The sequence below is a fragment of the Salvelinus sp. IW2-2015 genome, unplaced genomic scaffold (genome assembly GCF_002910315.2).
Source record: "Salvelinus sp. IW2-2015 unplaced genomic scaffold, ASM291031v2 Un_scaffold1582, whole genome shotgun sequence".
NCBI classification, from domain to species: domain Eukaryota; kingdom Metazoa; phylum Chordata; class Actinopteri; order Salmoniformes; family Salmonidae; genus Salvelinus; species Salvelinus sp. IW2-2015.
In genome coordinates this window covers 152,818-176,409 of record NW_019943007.1, presented here as the reverse complement: position 1 = coordinate 176,409, position 23,592 = coordinate 152,818, and the positions used below count along the sequence as shown (strand labels likewise).

The 23,592-nt window shown below is 42.5% G+C and overlaps 1 protein-coding gene across 1 annotated transcript in view; it reads left to right on the top strand.

Moving 5' to 3' along the window:
• The window catches only part of LOC112071311 (fibronectin-like), an 82,323-nt gene that overhangs the window by 17,070 nt on the left and 41,661 nt on the right, over positions 1-23,592 (top strand). Inside the window, 13 exon segments of the mRNA XM_070439343.1 lie at positions 8,670-8,791; positions 10,137-10,305; positions 10,693-10,878; positions 14,170-14,295; positions 14,942-15,031; positions 15,473-15,679; positions 16,609-16,887; positions 17,116-17,379; positions 17,704-17,798; positions 17,986-18,154; positions 18,826-18,912; positions 19,198-19,389; positions 22,683-22,955. Of these exon segments, the coding sequence (XP_070295444.1) occupies positions 8,670-8,791; positions 10,137-10,305; positions 10,693-10,878; positions 14,170-14,295; positions 14,942-15,031; positions 15,473-15,679; positions 16,609-16,887; positions 17,116-17,379; positions 17,704-17,798; positions 17,986-18,154; positions 18,826-18,912; positions 19,198-19,389; positions 22,683-22,955 (2,259 nt within the window).

Sequence of the window (23,592 nt, the reverse complement as noted above, 5' to 3'; positions counted from 1 at the left end):
GCCTATTATACGACAACTAGTTCTTGTGGCATTCCTACCGACAACTATAGTCTTGTGCCATCTACGACAACATAGTCTGTGGCCATCCTACCGACAACATAGTCTTGTTGGCCATCCTACCGACCACATAGTCTTGTGCCATCCTACACATTGGCAACCACATAGTCTTGTGGCCATCCTACCGACACATAGTCTTGTGGCCATCCTACGACACATCAGTCTGTGCCATCCTTAACGACACATGTCTTGTGGCCATCCTACCGACACATAGTCTTGTGGCGCATACACCTACGCACACACATAGTCTTGTGGCCATCCTATACCGACAACATAGTCTTGTGGCCATCCTACCGACACATAGTCTTGTGCCATCCTACCGACAACATAGTCTTGTGGCCATTACTACCGACAACATAGTCTTGTGGCCATCTACCGACAACATAGACTTGTGGCCATCCTACCAACAACATAGTACTTGTGGCATCCTACCGCACACATAGTCTTGTGGCCCATCCTACCGCACCACACATAGTCTTGTGCCATCCTACCGACAAACATAGCTCTTCGTGAGCACATACCTCTACCGACAACATAGTCTATTTTGGCCATCCTACGACAACATAGTCTTGTGGCCATCCTACCGGACCACATAGTCTTGTGGCATCCTACCGACAACATAGTCTTGTGGCCATCCACCGACAACATAGTCTTGTGGCCATCCCTAACGACAACATAGTCTTGTGGCCATCCTACCGACAAACATAGTCTTGTGGCCAATCCTACCGACAACATAGTCTTGTGGCCATCCTTACCGACAACATAGTCTTGTGGCCATCCTACCACAACATAGTCTTGTGGCCATCCTACCGACAACATAGTCTTGTGCTCCTCTCTTCTCCTCCACCCTCCTCTCTTCTCCACCTCCCTCTTCTCCTCTCTCCACCTCCCTCCTCTCCTCCTCTCACCTCCCTCCACCACCTCCTCTCAGGTCTTTTGTTGTTAGTTGGTGTGTAAAGCTAGCTCCTCCAGAGGTGCTGGCTGATGTTTAGTCCTCTCATGTCAGTGGAAAACCATTAGCCACACTATTTTGTCTCTTCTTCTCTGTTGCCACCTCTTCTTTGCTTTATGACTCAGACCTTTTTCTGGTAACAAGCAAGCTCAACGTTGAGAGATGTTTACAGAAGCAGTCTGTTTTTCTTGCAGTCATTTGAACCCTGTCTCCTCTTATTTCTCTGGCACATTTACTGTAGCGGTGCTCAGACAGGGTTTCTACCATCATGAAAATCCTTGGAAAAGTAATGGAATTTTAAAGGAATTTTCAAGGCCTGGAAAAGTGTAGGAAAATAAATGAAAATGGATTTCATAATTTCCATTAATGTAATTTATTTAGACACAGTTTTTAAATATTTTATCAATCGAATAAAATTGAAATATCGGCCAGGATCAGAATGACAAGCGAGTCGGACACTGCAGCAGCAGGTAGGCCTAGCCTATATATTATGATAGAGAACAGATTAACTAGGTAGCCAATTGAAAACATATCTTGTACCGTTTTAGTTATTATTAATATGTATTCATGTTTCCGTCACGTTCCCAACCAACCAACTTGCGAATAAGGCCATACAAACTGTATGAACTTTGTTTTTAACTACATATGATTCATTTAAACGATTCTTCTTGACAAACTGAACGGTTCACTTAACCATTTGTATTAGTTGGGATTCGGTTCAGTCGCATTGTATTGAATCATGTGACTCAAAATCATTTGTGAATCGTCAACATTCGTTTCAGAAAAAAATATGAGATATAAGCCTTTCTTTTGGATTATATGGCTTCAACTTGTTTTGTTGGTATGGGACTCCAATCTATGGGACTCCAATCTATGGGACTCCAATGTATGGGACTCCAATGTATGGGACTTGTCTGGGACTCCAATCTATTGAACTCCAATCTATGGGACTCCAATCTATTGGACTCCAATGTCTGGGACTCCAATGTCTGGGACTCCAATGTATGGGACTCCAATCTATGGGACTCCAATGTCTGGGACATTGCAACTAAATAGATGCTAATCAGTCTGCAAAGTAAACATTTCTAAGACTAAACTAAAAAAGATACATTTTCCTAAAAATGTGTGGGGCTTGCTTCAGCTGAATAAAAAATATTTGTAGCCTACCATAGCCGTTTGATCTTTGATATATATTTCAAACGGCATAAAACGTATTTGGTTGTAGTGTTGCAACCGACCATCCTCCTGGAGAGATACTGGGTGGTCGACCATCCCTCCTGGAGAGTTACTGGGTGGTCCGACCACCCTCCAGGAGAGATACTGGGTGGTCGACCATCCTCCAGGAGAGATACTGGGTGGTCGACCATCCTCCTGGAGAGATACTGGGTGGGTCGACCACCCTCCTGGAGAGATACTGGGTGGTCGACCACCCTCCAGGAGAGATACTGGGGGTCGACCACCCTCCTGGAGAGATACTGGGTGGTCGACCACCCTCCAGGAGAGATACTGGGTGGTCGACCATCCTCCAGGAGAGATACTGGGTGGTCGACCATCCTCCAGGAGAGATACTGGGTGGTCGACCATCCTCCTGGAGAGATACTGGGTGGTCGACCATCCTCCTGGAGAGATACTGGGTGGTCGACCACCCTCCTGGAGAGATACTGGGTGGTCGACCACCCTCCAGGAGAGATACTGGGTGGTCGACCATCCTCCTGGAGAGATAATGGGTGGTCGACCATCCTCCTGGAGAGATACTGGGTGGTCGACCACCCTCCTGGAGAGATACTGGGTGGTCGACCATCCTCCAGGAGAGATACTGGGTGGTCGACCATCCTCCAGGAGAGATACCGGGTGGTCGACCATCCTCCTGGAGAGATACTGGGTGGTCGACCACCCTCCAGGAGAGATACAGGGTGGTCGACCACCCTCCTGGAGAGATACTGGGTGTGCAGGCTTTTATTCCAGTCCCCCCTCTAACAAACCACATTCACAAATGAGCTGCTCAACCAGACCTTGATAAACTGGCCCTGATGTGTTTGAGCAGGGCTTGATCAAAACCCTGCACACTCAGCAGCTCTCCAGGCTGAGGGTTGACCACATGTTTTATACAGTTGCCTAAAAGGTATTTCACTTTGTGGGTTGAACTGAATTTATTTTGGGCAACAGACATCTACAACAAAATGCACAATGTGGACCCAGAGAGATATCACTTGAAAGTATTAATTGTAAACACTTGTTTTCCAAAGTGATCCTTGATGGTAAAAACAAGAACACGTGTAATGATAAAAAAAAACACAAAGACAGAATTACAAAACAACCATAAATACATTTATATTGACATCCTAAAAAGGGGCACTATTCACTGCACTTCTCCCTAACCTTAAAAAAAAATCAATCGTATTAATTTCACGTTAAAACATTCTATTCATTTCACATCATAGCGATCCTTCAAATCAATACACCTGACAATAAGTAGAGGGTGCAAAGGGGAAACCACTCCACTTCCCCGACTTAAGTGCATTGCTCAACGAGTAACGACAGGAAATGATCCACGGATCAGAGCCTTCCAGTACCGATATCGCTTTACGCTTACTTTTTAATACGTACATAGAGACGCCGCCAATAGTTGATCATAGAAATTTGGTGAAAAGTCATGAAATTCCATCTGTCAAAATGTGTATGAACCCTGTCAGAGCTCCTGTTAATAAATCCTCTACAGGATTGGTGTCCCTATAACCGGGACAGTTGAGCTAGCGTGCGCTAATGTGATTAGCATGACAGTTGAAAGTAACAGCCAACTTTCCAGGACATAGGGCAGAAAGCTTAAATTCTTGTTAATCTAACTGCACTGTCCAATTTACAGTGAAAGAATACCATGCTCTTGTTTTGAGTGTGCACAGTTATGTACTTGAAAATGTATCAATAAACAAATTAGGCACATTTGGGTAGACTTGAAACAACATTTTGAACAGTAATACAATGGTTCATTGGATCAGTCTAAAACGTTGCACATACACTGCTGCCATCTAGTGGCCAAAATCGAAATTGCACCTAGACTCCTAAGTCATATAATGGCCTTGCATTTCAAAGATGATGGAACCAATTTAAAAAATATATTTTATCAGATCTAATGTGTTATATTCTCCTACAGTAATTTCACATTTCCACAAACTTCCAAGTGTTTCCTAATCAAATGGTATCAAGAATATGCATATCCTTGCTTCAGGTCCTGAGCTACAGGCAGCTAGATTTGAGTATGAGTCATTTTAGGAGAAAGAAAGTAGAAGGAAAAGGGCTATGATCAATCTCAATGTTGGCAGCTGTTTACAGTTTTTCCAGCAGTCATATGACCTGGCAATGGTTTTACTTATAATCCCGTGTGACATGTTAAGAGACTATTTGCACTAAAAGAAATCTTCGAATACTTTCTTTATCTCACTCTCAACATTGCTCTCAGCACCCTTTAACACAATATCCCATGGCTGTTGTCATTTGAAGCGACACAAAGAAAGTGTGTCCGCTCTAGACTAGGTTGAAAAAAAGAAAAGCCCCGGCGTTTTTGTTTAAAGCGAAGCGCAACCCCAGCTCACTGTAATAACTTCCCTTAATGACATACAGATGTGAGATGACTGGGAAGAAGTGCAGCCCCGGGTTTAAATACTATTTCAAATATTATCAAATACTTTTAGTGTTTACTCTAGTCTGCTTGGAGTCTGCTATCCTAGATGGGCATGGTTTTGCAGTTTTGTGACAATTCTATTGGTTCCGTTGTGCCAATCGAACACAGATAAAGTATATGAAAACCAATTTGAATATTCTTTAAACCCATGTCTGGAAAGGAGGGTTAGAGAGCCTGGTGGTGGTTGGCTGCTGGGACCTAGTGCAGACTAAGTGGGATTTAAACACTGTATAAAACCTTCCCAGTCATTTGGCCCTTAGGAACTGTAATTAGGAGAAATTGAGACCAGATTGTGCCCAAGGTCATGTAGACTATCCTATCCTAGCGTGGTGTTAACCGATCCACTTGCTGAGGGGCTTTGATACAAGACTTTCTATGTAAAACAGTACTTCAAGAGTTAAACTGGATTCTCGACAGAAAACTACAGTTTGAACTTCCAATTGTCAGGATTATGTCTGTCGTCATAGATCTCTGTTTTTATATCCCGAAGGGATTGGATTATCCATTTTATAACATGGTTATCTAGATGTTCATCTCATCCCGGGATTTACGGTATTACCGGCTTCAGTACCGATGAGGGAGGATTATTATATTTTACTCATGAGCACGGCCTTATCTCAATTAAAGCATATTAGATGACTGTCATTCATATTCCATTCACCCAGTTCAATGTAACACCCATAGGTTTAGGCTACTAAATGAAACTCTAGTTGTTCCTATACCCATCATGAGGTTGCTACAACCTAGCCTATGAATGAAAGTTTACAACGTAGGTGCACATAGGTCGAGAGAGAGATTGCCAGTGGAGGCTGGTGGGAGGAGCTATAGGAAGATGGGCTCATTGTAATGGCTGAAATGGAACTGTATCAATGTTTAACTCCTGTTCCAATCATTTCATTCCAGCCATTACAATGAGCCCGTCCTTTTATAGCTCCTCCCACCAACCTTCACCGAGTGACACAAGGACAGACAGTTACATATTCAATACCGCCTTGCACACTCTTGCCTGCATCAAGCTGATATAGGGTGGAATCATTGGTCCAACAGTTGCAAACAGAAGTTTCTATTGGACAAAATTTAGGTTTGTATATCCCTGTTTTTGTTCCGTTTGTTTCCGTTTTTAAGAAAGGTTTTTAAACAGAATCGGCGGAATGAATACACCCCTGATCACGCGTTAACACAGTTCACTTTCATAGCAGCCACGTTGTATTCTTTCTCGCATCTATGCGCTCTCCTCTCACCTTTTCCCTTCACTTGTGGACTGTCATGCACAATTTTATGTATTTATTTTACCTTTATTTAACCAGGCAAGTCAGTTAAGAACATATTCTTATTTTCAATGATGGCCTACCAGGGAACAGTGGGTTAACTGCCTTGTTCAGAGGCAGAACGACAGATTTGTACCTTGTCAGCTCAGGGATTTGAACCTTTTGGTTACTAGCCCAACGTTCTAACCACTAGGCTACCCTGCCGCCCCAATACATCAGCTGTATGTGACCAGGCGAAAAAAATCTTTCCAAGCCAAACCACATCGTTATCACCATATTAGCTAAAGTAACGTCCTAGTCAACATAGCTACTAGAACTAACGCGTTAGTAAACCCGCTACAATCATGCAGTTACGTTATTAAGCAGTTTAGCACTTCCACTTCCACTTCCACGCGCCCCCAGTGGCAATACATTTGTAAAACCAAAAGCTTACCTTGCCTTGGAAGAGTTCAAGTGTTGTGTTGCATAGCCAGCTAGCTAGCTAACATCGCATTCCTCTGTTTGAGTAGGCTAAACTAAATGGCTGCATTTGCTAGCTAAGTAAGTGAAAGTGAACAAAAAATGTAAATGTGCTTCTCCTTCATTTTGGAAGAAACTCATTTGTTAAAAACTGTTCAACTATTGTCTTCCTCTCTCTTTGAGTCAACTACTCACCACATTTTATGCACTGCAGTGTTAGCTAGCTGTAGCTTATGCTTTCAGTACTAGATTCATTCTCTGATCCTTTGATTGGGTGGACAACATGTCAGTTCATGCTGCAAGAGCTCTGATAGGTTGGAGGACGTCCTTTGGAAGTTGTCATAATTACTGTGTAAGTCTATGGAAGGGCTTGAGAACCATGAGCCTCCTAGGTTTTGTATTGAAGTCAATGTACCCAGAGGAGGACGGAAGCTAGCTGTCCTCCGGCTACACTATGGTGCTACCTTACAGAGTGCTGTTGAGGCAAAAAAAATTATCCCTTGGCCCATTGGTCGTCTATTACCAGAATGCTAATAAAATGAGCACAGGTAATATCGAATTTCCATTGAGGCTGCTAGCTAAATATGCTAATGAGCGCAAACGAAAGGAAATTAATTGCAAAGACCGGGAAACTAGCTCATAAAAGTATATATTTTATAGGTAGGAGTTACCGAATGTCATTGTTGGTGAGTTTGGACATTTACAACCGTATGTGAATGACAGACACTGTGCCAATGAACAATATGTTGCTGCTTGCTTGTCTGAAGGAAGAAATATACTGGCTCTGGAGCAGCATGTGTATAGGGTGTGAATGTGTGGAGTCAGGAGTTACTAAGGCAACGGGCCTGCCTGCTCTGCTCGGAGAAGATCGGGGGGGGGGGGGAACACGGCCTGAGAACAGAAGAGGGGAAAAAATGGAAGGAAATCAAGATGGCAGCTGTACAGATATCTCCAACACAGCAGAAAGCCAACACTATATGATGCCCCGTCACCTTACTATTTCAGCCACTTAGATACCAAGTTCAACTTAGTAGTCATGTTAACACAGAATTCTGTGTTTTTCACGCAGGAAAAAAATATATAAAACGCATATAAATTATCTTGCTGCATTTTTGTAAACACAGATTTTAGAATGCAAGATTAACTTTAAACAAAACATTAGGAAATATAGCTGGCTACGTTCTTTCTTTGATAAACATTACAAATATGATGGCCATGCATCGTTGTTTCCCCCCCCAAAAAAAAAGACCTCCCCCCCCCAAAAAAAAGACATGTGAATGAACAGAAGAGTTGATCCACAGAAAATACATTACTGCAAAAACATTCGTCAGAAAAAAACTTCATTTTCATCAGATGCCAACAGACAGAAGTCCACAGTAGCTCCAAGTATTGAAAAACTTCAAAGAAATAGTTTTGACGGTATTAAAAAAAAAACATCCCGTGGCTATTTCCAAATACCCTGCTATATACAGTATACCGCCCAAGCCTAATCTATAATAATATATATATACATATGCCATTTTAGCAGACTCTTTTTTTACCCAAGGTGACTTCCTGCACGCATACGTTGAAAGTAATAATTTAGGGAAACGTGCTATCGTTGGCTCTGAGGGTGTAGTTTATATAGTTTATATTGCTGTAGCAGTGTAGCTATGTTTACATCAACAGGTCTAGTGAAGGAGCTGAGGGTAGTTCTCTCTCTCTCTCTCTCTCTCTCTCTCTCTCTCTCTCTCTCTCTCCTCTCTCTCATCTCTCTCTCTCTCTCTCTCTCTCTCTCTCTCTGGCTCTGCTCTGCATGCTGAAACCCCAGCTAACAAGAATCTCACAGGGATATGCTACTTCTCCCCCATTTTGTTGCAGTACCTGAGCTTCTTATGTACCACACTGTACAACCTACCATTTCAGACCTGGTTTTAACTGCGAGCTTTCTGAAATTGTCATCTTTTTTTTGTTGTTGTTTAGATTTCAAATTAGTTGTGTTTTTCCAGATTTGTTTCACTTTAATTCCAGTGCTTGGTGGGTATCTAGATTTCACATTATGCAGTTAAAATGCTTTAACAAATCACTACTGTCAATTGCTATCAGATGATGGTGTGTTGGTGAGATATAGTTTCACCACTAACCTATAATACAGTCTGTCTGCTCCTCTATCAGATAATGTGTTGTTGAAAGTGTTTCAATGCTGTACTAGTGTAATTTATCTTCCTCTGTATGGCGTGTTTCAACTGTGGCATGCTTTATCCCTCTCTCCCAGGTGGTAACCGTCCAGTCCAGGTGATCATCTCCGAGTCTGGTAACCAGCCCAACTCCCACCCCATCCAGTGGAACGCCCCGTCCTCCGCACACATCACACAGTACATACTCAAGTGGAGAGTGGTGAGTAGGCCGAGATTCCAGAGTAGGCGAGATTCCAGAGTAGGCGAGATTCCAGAGTAGGCGGAGATTCCAGAGTAGGCGGAGATTCCAGAGTAGGCGGAGATTCCAGAGTAGGCGGAGATTCCAGAGTAGGCGGAGATTCCAGAGTAGGCCGAGATTCCAGAGTAGGCGGAGATTCCAGAGTAGGCGGAGATTCCAGAGTCTGGAGGTTAATATTCACCAGATGATATAGGTAACATAGAACTACTAAAGCAGTTTTACATGCAGTTTGAATTCCACATAATATTGTGGGCACCAGATGTAGCGCTGAACTCTAGGGTTTGGTATTCCTAGACATAGATTAAACCTGAATGTTCTGAAGTTAAAATCAGACACTGAAATGAAAAGAGAATCTCCATTGAGGGTCAGTCAAGAACTAGGCTACATATGGCTGTGTTTCCACAAGCAGACAAATTCTACTCTTTTGGCCAAATATTCAGGAAACTGGCCCCTATACTCAGTGTTGGGGAGAAAAGTACCCAATTTGTCAAACTTGAGTAAAAGTAAAGATACCTTTTTTTAAAGGAAAATTACTCAAGTAAAAGTGAGAGTCACCAAGTAAAATACTACTTGAGTAAAAGTCTAAAAGTATATACTGAAGTATCAAAAAGTAAAAGTTTAAATTATTTCAAATTCCTTATTCTGCAAAGCAGACAGACACATTTTCTTTAAAAACAAATGTTGCAGATAACACTCCAATACTCAGACATAATTTACAAACGAAGCGTTAGTGTTTAGTGAGTCCTCCAGATCAGAGGCAGTAGGGACGACCAGGGATGTTCTCTGTTTAGTGAGTCCTCCAGATCAGAGGCAGTAGGGACCACCAGGGATGTTCTCTGTTTAGTGAGTCCTCCAGATCAGAGGCAGTAGGGACGACCAGGGATGTTCTCTGTTTAGTGAGTCCTCCAGATCAGAGGNTAGGGACGACCAGGGATGTTCTCTGTTTAGTGAGTCCTCCAGATCAGAGGCAGTAGGGACGACCAGGGATGTTCTCTTGATAAGTGTGTGAATTGGACCGTTTTCCTGTCCTGCTAAGCTTTCAAAATGTAACGAGTCATTTTTGGGTGTCAGGGGAAAATGTATTGATTTGAAAAAGTACATCATTTTCTTTAGGAATGAAGTTAAAGTTATCAAAAACTATAAATAGTAAAGTACAGATATCCCCCCTAAAACAACTACTTAAGTACTTTACACCACTACCTAAACTGGCCTTAAAGAAGTCAACATGCAGCTACCTTTTTTGTTGTTGAAATCAATAATATAATGTAAAATATTATCTCTCTGTCTCCTCTCTTGTTTGGGGTAGAAAAACACCCGTACCCCTTGGCGAGAGGTGAATATCCCGGGCCACCTCAACTCCTACACTATCGCTGGCCTGAAGCCAGGCATCACCTACGAGGGTCAGCTGATCAGTGTGCTACGTTTCGGGCGCCGCGAGGTCACACGCTTCGACTTCACCACCACATACGGTTCCTGTGAGTAGGACTACCGTAGGACTACAGTATGACTACAGTAGGACTACAGTAGAACTACCGTAGGACTACAGTATTACTACAGTAGGACTACAGTAGGACTACAGTATTACTACAGTAGGACTACAGTAGGACTACACGCCTGTTGTATTCTGTCTCCTTGTGTTATTGATATTTTGGCCCGGGGAATCAGATTCAAACTAACACAGATAAACTACCTGTGATTGATGTTTAAAAATATGATTTCTGCTTGAGGAATGGCATTGAGCAACAGCCATCTTGAGATATGTGAAAGTCTTGAAAATCGCTTAAAAAAAAGAAAAAATCTCTGTCCACAGGCCATTCCTCCCATTCCCAGGTTTATATCTGACCGTCTGATCTTTCTTTCAGTGGCGACCTCCGAGGGAGAGACCACCCAGCCTCCTCCGGTGGTGGACATCAGTGAGTCTGTTACAGAGATCACTTCCAGCAGCTTTGTCATCTCCTGGATGTCTGCCTCTGACACCGTGTCTGGCTTCAGGATCGAGTACGAGCTCAGCGAGGAGGGACAAGAGAGAGGACAGCCCATGATTCTCGGTAATGGAAACAACCCACCGGGCACACATTGGTTAAATCAACGTTGTTTCAACGTCATTTCAGTTAAATTACGTTTAACCAATTTGGAATAGACGTTGAATTGACGTCTGTGCCCGGTGGTAGAAAAACTTTTAAGACAATGTCTAATAATTTGTTTAGTGTGTACACTATACGATAATACCTGACGTATTACTATTCATTAGTACTGACTGTGACCTTTAACCTCCTCTTAATACTTTGTCAAGTTAGCACAGGTTGTTGCTGTGTTATCTGTATATTTATGCTGTGTTATCTGTATATTGTTGCTGTGTTATCTGTATATTGATGCTGTGTTGTACCTGTAAATAGTTGATGCTGTGTGTATCTGTATTTGTTATGTTAGTTATGTATTGTGTATTTGATGCTGTTGTTATATCGTCTATTGATGCTGTGTTATCTGTATTATTGAATAGTTGTGTTGTCTGTATATTTGATGCTGTGTTATCTGTAATTGATGGCTGTTAGTTTCTGTATATTGATGCTGTGTTATCTGTATATTGATGCTGTTTATCTGTATATTGCTGTTATTGATGCTGTGTTGTCTGTATATTGTGTGCTGTGTTTATCTGTATATTGATGCGTGTGTTATCTGTATTTGATGGTGTGTTATTGTATATTGATGCTGTGTGTATCTGTATATTGATGCTGTGTTATCTGTATATTGATGCTGTGTTATTCTGTATATTGTGCTGTGTTTATCTGTATATTGTTTGCTGTGTTATCTGTATATTGGTGCTGTGTGTCTGTATATTGATGCTGTGTATATCTGATTATATTGATGCTGTGTTATATCTGTATATTGAGCTGTTGTATCTGTATATTGTGCGGCTGTGTTATCTGTATATTGATGCTGTGTTATCTGTAGTTTGATGCTGTGTTATCTGTATATTCGTGTGCTGTGTTATCTGTATATTGGGATGCTGTGTTTTGTATATTGATGCTGTGTTTATCTGTATATTGATGAGCTGTGTTGTCTGTATATTGAGTGTGGATTGTGATGTTGTCTGTATATTGATGCTAGTGTTATCTGATTTATTTGTGCGTGTGTTATCTGTATATTGATGCTGTGTTAGTCTGTATCATTGTGATGCTGTGTTGTTTGTATATTGATGGCTGTTGTTATATGTTCTGCGTATGGATTGAGGTGTGTGTGTGGTTATATCGATTGTGAGTATGGTTTGTATGTCTGCTGTGGTTATCTGTATAGTTGATGTGCTGTGTTATCTGTATCATTGATATGCTGTGTTTCTTGTATATTGTGGTATGCTGTGTTTATGCTGTATATTGATGTGCTGTGTTTTGTCTGTGATGATTGTGCTGTGTTGTGTCTTGCTATATTGATGCTGTGTATTCTGTATATTGATGCTGTGTTATCTGTATATTGATTGCTGTGTTATGGTCCTGTTTGGATGCTGTTGTTATCTGTATTTGATGCTGGTTATCTGTATATTGATGGCTGTGTTTCTGTATATTGATGCTGTGTTTTTGTTGAATATCATAGTTGATGCTGTGTTTCTGTATATTGTGCTGTGTTGTCTGTATATTGATGCTGTGTTATCTTGTATATTGATGTTGTGGTATCTGTATATTTTGCTGTGTATCTGGTGTATGTGATTGCTGGTGTGTAGTCTGTATATTGATGCTGTGTTTCTGTATTTGATGCTGTGTATCTGTATATTGATCTGTGTGTTATCTGTATATTGAATGCTGTGTGTTGATCTGTATATTGTGCTGTGTTATCTGTATACTGATGCTGTGTTTCTGTATATTATGCTGTGTATCTGTTATTGATGCTGGTGTTGTCTGTATATTGTTGCCTGTGTTATCTGTATATTGTGTGTGCTTGTGTTATCTGTATATTGTTGCTTGGTTATCTGTATATTGTTGCTGTGTTATCTGTATGATCTTGTGTGTCTGTATATTGATCTGTGTTGTCTTAATTGATGCTGTGTTGTCTGTAGTATTGTGTCGTGTTGTCTGTATAGTTGTTTGCTGTTTTCTGTATATTGATGCTGTGTTATCTGTATATTGATGCTGTGTTTATGCTGTATTTGATGCTGTGTTGTGTATGATGTTGCTTGTATCTGTATATTGTTCTGTGTTATCTGTATATTGTTGCTGTGTTATCGTATGTGTTGCTGTATCTGTATATGATGCTGTGTTGTCTGATTATTGATGCTTGAGTGTGGTCTGTATATTGATGCTGTGTTTCTGTATATTGTTGCTGTGTTGTCTGTTATATTGTTGCTGGTGCTTATCTGTATATTGATGCTGTGTTGTCTGTATATTGATGCTGTTTATCTGATATTGTTGCTTGTGTTGTCTGTATATTGATGCTGTGTTGTCTGTATATTGATTGCTGTGTTTACTCTGTATATTGATGCTGTGTTGTTGTATATTTGTTGCTGTGTTGTACTGTATATTGTTGCTGTTGTATCTGTATTTGATGCTGTGTTATCTGTATATTGATGCTGGTTATCTGTATAGTTGATCTGCTGTTGTCTGTATATTGATGCTGTGTTGTCTGTATATTGGATGCTGTGTTTGTCTGTGTATTGGTTGCTGTGTTATCTGTATATTGATTGTGTTGTCTGTATAGTGTTTGGTGGCTGTTTATCTGTATATTGTGATGCTGTGTTCTGTTATATTGTTGCTGTGTTATCTGTATATTGATGCGTGTGTGTGTCTGTTATATTGTTGCTGTGTGTTTGATCTGTATATGATGCTGTGTTGTCTGTATATTGATGCTGTGTTATCTGTATATTGATGCTGTGTTGTCTGTATATTGATGCTGTGTTATTGTATATTGATGCTGTTGTTGTTGTTATTGATGCTGGTGTTGGTTGTATATTGATGCTGTGTTTTATCTGTATATTTTTGTAGTAATGTATCGATCGACACATGACTAGACTGTGAAACTGCTCACTCAAGTATATTGTTCTAACCAATAGAATTATAAATATATAAATACACTAGATGACTGATAGGGGGCGCTGTGTTGAAGACACCGGACCTCCATCTTGGCACTCCCCTCTTCGCCACTATTGTCAAAATATTTTGAAAGCTTATAAAAAATGCATTTATGAATGTACATGTGTTTTGGCCACGTTTATTATTTACAGACACCTTAATGCAGACTTTTAAGTTATATTATGCGAGTTAAACATTGATTAAAAAATAAATATATATATTATATCATTAATCCAGGGTTTATCAACATCATTGGTTCCTAACATGCTTGTCTGTCTCCAGATCTCCCGCACCGCTACTCTGTGAACATCAATGAGCTGCTTCCTGGAAGGAAATACACTGTGAATGTGTACGAGGTGACGCTGCTGGAGAGCCCAACCTCATCCTCACAACCTCTTCAGACCACTGGTGGGTACAGAGACGGACACGCAGACAGACGGACACGCAGACAGACGGACACAAGACGACGGACAGACGGACACGCAGACTGACGGACCACGCAGACTGACGGACAGACGGACCGCAGACTGACGGACACGCAGACAGACGGTCCGACCGACGGAACAGAAGGACACGCAGACTGACGGACACGCAGACTGACGGACAGGACGGACAACGGCACGAGAACGGACACGCAGACAGACGGACACAGACCGACGGACAAGACGGACAGAGACAGGACGAACAGACGGACACGCAGACAGACGGACAGAAGGACACGCAGTGAATGACAGACGGACACGCAGACTGACTGACAGACGGACACGCAGACTGACTGACAGACGGACAGCAGACTGACTGACAGACGGACACGAGACGAGCGGACAGACGGACAGCAGACACAAGACGACGACAGACGCCACACGGACAGGACAGACGCACCGGACGACGGCACGACGGGACAGGACGCGCAGGACAAGAGGACGAGACGCAAAGGACAGACGTCACACGGACAGACGCACACGGACAGACGCACACGGACAGACGCACATGGACAGACGCACACAGACCATTTCTACAGTATGTATATATCTCTCCTCTGCTCCTCTTCCAGCTCCCGACGCTCCCTCTGACCACGAGGTGGACGAGGTGGGAGAGACCTCTATCATAGTCAGCTGGGAGAAACCCCTGGCTCCTATCACAGGTCAGTACACACATAGAGGCTGAGTTTACACAGGCAGCCCAATTCTGATCTTTGCCCAATTATAGGAAAAATATCTGATCTAACTGGTCTAAAAAAAAAAGACAAATAAAAAATCTAATTTGGGCTGCGTGTGTAAACGAAGCCAGAGCTCCTTACAGGAGACTACTGAGTGAATAGGGACTTTTCTCATCTCATGTCTATAGAAACATACATATTACAAATTATTCAACTGAATGATTTTACAAAAGCTCAATAAGCCAGCCCCCCGTCCAAAAATACTAAGACCGAGGCAATCTCTCACCAGATTGATGTTTAAAATTAAAATATATATATTTTTTAAATTTATTGAATTGACAGAATTCTCCATGTAGGGAAGGTAATGGGTGATAATGTCTGTTCACCGTTACCATAAGTAATGACAGTGTATCTCCTCTCCTACAGGTTACCGTGTGATCTACACCCCGTCTGTAGAGGGCAGCCACAACGGAGCTGCGACGGAGCTCACCCTGCCGGACACCGCGACCTCTGTGACTTTGAGTGACCTTCGACCAGGCCTGCTCTACAACATCAGTATCTACGCAGTGGAGGATAGTCTGGAGAGTGAACCTGTGTTCGTACAGGTCAACACAGCCGGAGAACCCTTACCAGGTATTGTAATGTAGTGTGTGTGAATTGACTTGAGGCTAGCTCCTGACAGTCTCATTACCTACCTATATTTTTTATTTTATTTAACCTTTTATTTAACTAGGCAAGTTAGTTAAAAATAACAAATTCTTATTTACAATGATGGCCCCTACTAGAACGCAAAAGGCCTCCTGCGGGGACGAGGGCTGGGATTAAAAATAAAATAAAAAATATAGGACAAAAACACACATCACGACAAGAGAGACACTACGTAAAGAGAGACCTAAAGACAACAACAATAGACTGTAGTTTGTGTTCGATCTTAACCCCAAACGGTGTATTTACTAGTTAGTTCAGAAGATATCAGCTCTCAGTTAAAACGGACCCTTTTCCCTTTTTTAAATCCCTCGAGAACATATCGTTCAGGATTTAGATTCCACAATGGAAAGTTTGGATGATGCATTTCCTGTTCACAGCCCAAAATGCTCCCATTTTAATGGTCCAATGGAAAGAGTTGTGCAAGCTATTCTGGGACTCCTGGGAATCCTGGTCAAATATGAGGCCAAAACAGCTGGAAAGTGTAAAGCTGCTTAGGTTGTATAGCTATGTAGACCGATGTACGAGTGCGAATCATTTGCGAGACCCTTCTTTGGATCGACTGCTGTAAGACAGTCCATCAATAAGTCCTATGTGGTTCAGCCTGCTACACACTGATTTAGGGAATGATAAATAGACCCAGACTCCCTCGGAGAGAGAGAGAGCGACCCAGACTCCCTTGGAGAGAGAGAGAGCGACCCAGACTCCCTTGGAAAAAAGGACTTTGGATCCTCTCTCCTCCAATGAGCATTGAGGACACAGCCCTAGTTTCATCAGGGTTATATGGAGATAATACTGTTAAAAAAAACACATTACTTCCCGTCAATATCTGACAACTTCCTGTTTCCTGTCCACAGAGGAAGTCCCGTCTCCTACAGACTTGCAGTTCTTCGAGGTGTCTGACGTGAAGATCACCATCACCTGGACGGGGCCCCCTACTGACGTGTCTGGGTACAGAGTGACTGTGGCCCCCGTCGGTCCCGACGGGACCCCTCAGAGAGAACTCCAGCTCCCCGTCACACACAACGCCTATGCAGAGGTCACCCACCTGACCCCCGGGACTCCGTACCGCTTCAGCATCTACACCGTCAAGGGAGGAGAGGAGAGCCAGCCGCTGGTTGCAGAGCAGGCTACCAGTAAGTATAGGCAAACTTATCCCATCAACAATTGTCAATTTGTAATAGGTTTTTCTATTACAAAAAAATATATATTGCTGTCCAGTCAAACTTAGTACTGTAAATATTACTGCTACAGTCTCAATTGAGACAAGACATAGAATCGCTAATATTTTGTAGATCAGTGATTCTGTGCAATCTGACTGCAACGTTGTCGATCTCAAACACTTTATTTTTTTTGGTCGTCAGAGCCGGATTCCCCTGCTGATGTTCATTTCACCAACGTGACTGAGGACAGTGCTCTGATCATGTGGGGGCCTCCCCGGGCCCGCATCACCGGATACCGTCTGTTCCTGACCCTGGAGGGATCCAACCCTAAACAGCTACGCCTGCCCGCCCGCCTGTCTCAGTACACCCTGCTCAACCTCCGCCCAGACACGGAGTACACGGCCATCCTGCACTCTGAACAGGACAATACGCTCAGTGAGGGCGCCTCCAGGACCTTCTCCACCAGTGAGTAGTATCCAAGACTAGTGTACTGTTTTGGGGGTCTTTATTCAACTCCTTTCTTAACCAATTATCTGACTGACTGGTTCTCAGTTTGTCAAACTGAAATCGGCTGCGTCTCAATGACTCAAAAGTTTGAAGCACATTCTAACTTCCAGCACAGCTTCTCGTTTAACTTTTAAATGTCCCGGTCAAGGCCAGATTCTTTGTCAGTAGACTCCTTGGTCCGTTTGACTAGTCAGGGGGAAAGTGTGTACATATACAGTAGGTTTGCTTTGAGCAAGCCCCGAGTCCTGCCCCCTGACCTCTGACCCTGTGTGTTCTATTCAGCTCAGCTAATGGGGAACGCCCCTCGCTTCAGTACTGATGTCACAGACACCTCCATCATCATCTCCTGGACACCCGTACCCCGAGTGGGATACAAGGTACACCAACACACACGTTATTGGTCCAACTATTTCAGACTAGAGTTGTGAATGTGCTCTGGCTCCTGTGGGAAAGGGCTAACCTCTCTCTCTTCACCTTTGCCGTGTTTGTCCGTGTGTATCYSTSTSWSYKKKKSYKYSTGTGTGTGTGTGTGTGTCTCTCTCTCTGTCTCCTCTCCCAATGTAGTTGACGGTGAGGCCCAGTCAGGGAGGCGAGGCCCCCAGAGATGTGACCTCTAACTCGGGCAGCATTTATATCTCAGGCCTGACCCCTGGGGTTGAGTACACCTACAGCGTTCAGCCAATCGTCAACGGATATGAGCAGGGCAACCCAATCACACGCCGCATAGTCACACGTGAGTGATCAGAGGATAGCCATGTTATTTTCTACTAATATATATATATAATCTCATTATTGTTATTCACTGTGTATTTATTACTCGTCACTATTTATATTGTTATTCAATTTGTTTTCATCTTTAACTCAGTAAGCATTTCACCGGTAGTCTACACCTGTTGTCTACGAAGCATGTGACCAATAATATTTGATTTGATAGAGAATATATTCTCCAACAACATCAATTGGAGGATAATGACTTGTCCCCGAAAGTATTGAGTATAGTATTGTATTTAGTAACCGTTCTGACCAGGTTATAGTATGGATGGAGTAGCCTTTCTGACCAGGTTATAGTATAGATGGAGTAGCCGTTCTGACCAGGTTATAGTATGGATGGAGTAGCCGTTCTGACCAGGTTATAGTATGGATGGAGTAGCCGTTATGACGCAGGTTAATAGTATGGATGGAGTAGCCGGTTCTGACCAGGTTATAGTATGGATGGAGTAGCCGTTTCTGGACCAGGTTATAGTATGGATGGAGTAAGCCGGTCTGACCAGGTTATAGTATGGATGGAGTAGCCGTTCTGACCAGGTTATAGTATGGATGGAGTAGCCTTTCTGACCAGGTTATAGTATTGAACGAGTCAACTTTACCCAATCATCTCATCTTATTCCTCTTATCCTCCTCCAGCTATGTCTCCTCCTACTGATCTCAAACTGGAGTCCCACCCTGACAGAGGAGAGCTGACTGTCCAGTGGACCGAAGCCAGCACCCCAGGTCAGAGCCATGATACTTATGTTCCATTTACTTTGAAGTCTAGATAATAACCCAACCAGTCACTCGCTCACATAGCCACACCTACAGGGTCAGCCAGAGTGCAGTGTTTATACTGGCACACCTCATATGACCCAGTTCAAAAAAAAGATCATGTTTTTTTGATTTAGGACGAAGATTACAGAGACTATATGTACAGATTTAAATGTTCAGACTTATTTTTTTACGTCTTCCGTCCAGTTTATATTCACTGTCCATTCTCACATTTTATCCATGCCATCCAATCAGACATCACCGGCTACAGGGTGACATGCACGCCAACCAACGGGCAGCGAGGAAACAGCCTGGAGGAGTTTGTGAAGGCGGGTGAGACCTCGTGCACGCTGGAGAACCTCAGCCCTGGCGTGGAGTACAACGTCAGCGTCTTCACCGTTAAAGACGACATGGAGAGCGTTCCTGTCTCCGCCACCGTTACTCAAGGTAGGCGTGGGTGTGGCCTAATGTCAGGTGACCTTTGACCCCGTCACCCCTGCCCTGTGACATCATGATGTGGAGAGGAGTTTCCGGCAGGGTTCCATCATATCTCTCCTACTCAGACCTCTTTCAAAACAAAATCAAATTTTATTATTATTATTATTATAATTTTATGTCACATGCGCCAAATACAACAGGTGCAGACTTTACTGTGAAATGCTTACTTACGAGCCCTTAACCAACAGTGCAGAGTTAAAAAGTAAGGAAATTAGCACACAGAGAAAAGGAAATGGTAACAGAATAAAATACAGAGGCTATATACAAGGAGTACCAGTACTGAGTCAATGTGAAGGGGTACGAGGTAGTAATGAGACTATATACAAGGAGTACCAGTACTGAGTCAATGTGCAGGGGTACGAGGTAGTAATGAGACTATATACAAGGAGTACCAGTACTGAGTCAATGTGCAGGGGTAGGAGGTAGTGGAGGTGATTGAGGTAATATGTACAGATCCTTCAGAAAGTTAACACTCCTTGACTTTTTCCACGTTTTGTTGTGTTGCAGCCTGAATTTAAAATGGATTTGTTTGTCACTGGTCTACACACAATACCCATAATCCAAAAGTGGAATTATTTATTGTAAAAAATATTTAAAAATCTCACAAATTAATAAGAAATGTAATACTGAAGTGTCTTGAGTCAAAAAGTGTCAAAATAAGTCCAGGAATAGAAATTGGTTCCTACAATTATCTGTAAGGTCCCTCAGTCAACCACAAAGACCAGGGAGGTTTTCTAATGTCTCGCAAAGAAGGGTACCTATTGGTAGATGGGTAAAAATAAAAAGAGCAGACATTGAATATCCCTTTTGAGCATTGTGAAGTTATTAATTACATTTTGGATGGTGTATCAATACACCCAGTCACTACAAAGATACAGGCGTCCTTCCTAACTCAGTTGCTGGAGAGGAAGGAAACCACTCAGGGATTTCACCATGAAGCCAATGGTGACTTTAAAACAGTTACAGAGTTTAATGGCTGTGATAGGAGACAGCTGAGGATGGGTCAACAACCTTGTAGCTACTTTACAATACTAACCTAATTGACAGAGTGAAAAGAAGGAACCCTGTACGTAATTAAAAATATTCCAAAACATGCATCCTGTTTGCATCAAGGAACTAAAGTAATACTGCAAAAAAGGTGGTGAAGCAATTCACTTTTCATCCTGAATACAAAGTGTTATGTTTGGGGGCTAATACAACACATTACTGAGTACCACTCTCCATATTTTCAAGCATAGTGGTGGCTGCATCATGTTATGGGTATGCTTGTAATTGTTAAGGACTGGAGAGTGTTTCAGAATAAAAAAGAAACGTAATCGAGTTAAGCACAGGGGAAAACCTGGTTGTCTCCTTCCCACCAGACACTGGGTGACAAATGTACCTTTCAGCAGGACAATGACCTAAAACACAAGGCCAAGAAGACAGGGAATATTACCAAGAAGACAGGGAATATTCCTGAGTGGCTGAGTTAAGTTTGCAAGTAGATTTAAGTCACAACTTTATGGCAAGACCTGAAAAATGGTTGTCTAGCAATGATCAACAACCAATTTGACAGAGCTTGAAGAATCCAGGTGTGGAAAGCTCTTTGAGACTTACCCAGAAAGACTCACAGCTATAATTGCTGCCAAATGCGCTTCTACTGACTCAAGGGTATGAATACTTATGCAAATTAGATATTACATAGGTTTATACATTTTTATTTAAAAAAAAAAAATGTAAACTTGTTTTCACTTTGAAAGTATGGGGTATTGTGTATAGATGGGTGGGGGAAAAATCTATTTAATCCCTTGTTGAATTCAGGCTGTAACAAAACAAAATGTGGACTAAGTCGAGGGGTATGAATACTTTATGAAGGCACTGTAAATATGGGGTAAATTAAGCAACAAAAAAAAGTGACTAGTGACTCTCGTTATATAAACTTCAATGACGTGGACAAGAGTGTCTGGCAGGGTTCCATCAGACCTCTTCGTTATATATAATGTCCGTTACACAAGACATTGCTCGTATTTACTCGCCCAGTGGGCAGAACTGGTGGAAATGACTTCATTACAACCAGCTGTTTAGTGATTCTACAGTCTCTGCTTTCGTCCTGTATTTTCGCCCATATCCCTGTTCCTACACCCTTAGAAAGGGTTCTATCTAGAACCTAAAAGGGTTCCGGGAACAGCCGAAGAACCCTTTTGGAATCCCCCTTTTTGTTTTCTAAGAGTGTACTGTAGCTACTGCCAGCAATTTTTCACTCATTGTTTTTTAGATTATTTTTGAATAATTTTTTTATTTGAATAATTTGTGCATTCTGCCTTTTTAGATGAGATATAGGTATGGATCTCATTCGTTAATTGATGTCAGTTGAAGATTTTGAATGTGAAGTTAGAATACCATTAATGCAGGCAAAACCAGTGTGATATGATAAACATAACCACGGTGGCACCACATCCATACCACCCTGAGCTGGTAACCCATGGCATTAATACTCATTCATTGAACCCTGTAGATGCTTTAATAATGCCCTGCTCAATAACATTGCTTATTTCGGTCTGTCTCTGTGTCTGTCTCTATCCTGTGTCTGTCTCTGTCCTGTGTCTGTCCTGTGTCTGTCTCTATCCTGTGTCTGTCTCTCTCCTGTTTCTGTCTCTGTCCTGTGTCTGTCCTGTGTCTGTCTCTGTCATGTGTCTGTCTCTGTCCTGTGTCTGTCTCTGTCCTGTGTCTGTCCTGTGTCTGTCTCTGTCCTGTGTCGTTGTCTCTGTCCTGCTCTGTCTGTCTCTCTGTCTCTGCTGTCTTGTCTCTGTCCTGTGTCTGTCTCTGTTCTTCTGTCCTGTGTCGTGTCCTGTCTCTGTCCTGTGTCTGTCTCTGTCCTGTGTCTGTCTCTGTCCTTTCTCTGTGCTGTGTCTGTCTCTGTCTCTGTGTCTGTCTCTGTCTCTGTCCTGTCTCTGTCCTGCTGTCTGACTCTGTCTGTCTCTGTTCCTGTGTCTGTCTCGTTTCTGCCTCCTGTGTCTGTCTCTGTCCTATGTCTGTCTCTGTCTCTGTGTCTGTCTCTGTCCTGTCTCTGTCCTGTGTCTGACTCTGTCCTGTCTCTGTCCTGTGTCTGTCTCTGTTTCTGTCCTGTGTCTGTCTCTGTCCTGTCTCTGTGCTGTGTCTGTCTCTGTCCTATGTCTGTCTCTGTCCTGTGTCTGTCTCTATGCTGTCCGGGCCGGCCTCTCCGATCCCTCCCTTCCTTCCCTCCCTCTCTAACCCACTACTAGACGTGCCCCAGCTAACAGACCTCAACTTCGTCGACGTCACCGACACGACTATCGGCCTGAAGTGGAACCCACTGAACTATACGGCGGTCACAGGCTACCGTATCACGGTTATGGCAGCCGGAGAGAGCGTACCCATATTCGAGGACATGGTGGAGGCCACCACCGGGTATTACACCGTGTACGGACTGGAGCCCGGCATCGATTATGACATTTCAGTCATCACCGTGACAGAGAGTGGAGAGAGCGAGCCTACCACACTCACGCAGCAAACTGGTAATAATTATAAATGGATAAGAAATTTGCATGGACCGAAAGATGGTTGTGAATAAATTAACACTTTCCCTCCTGGATAGGAGTTTAGGGGAGGGAGACCCTGACTCTCATTTTACTATCCTTCCCATTCCTATTGGTTTATGTGTTTTTATATAATTATGTAATGTGTGTGTAATGGTAGTTTTGAATGACGTTGGCATTGTTACTGTGATTGCACGTCTTGTTTCTGCTTCTCTGTTTGTCTCATAAATCCGTTTACGTCTGGCTGATGGGAAACATCTCAACACTGAACCACGTAGGGCAGGAAACATAATTACAAATCATTTGTAGACTTCAAATTGACTGCAATAATCCACAACCGATATAATATTTATATCAAATCCAATTTTATTTGTCAGATGCGCCGAATACAACAGGTTTAGACCTTACTGTGAAATGCTGACTTACGAGCCCTTAACCAACAATGCAGAGTAAAAAAAAACAAGTTATTAAGAAATGTGCGAAATAAATTAAAGGAAAAATAATAACTATAACAAGGCTAAATACAGGGTTACCAGGAAGTAATGAGGCTATATACAGGGTTACCAGGAAGTAATGAGGCTATATACAGGGTTACCAGGAAGTAATGAGGCTATAT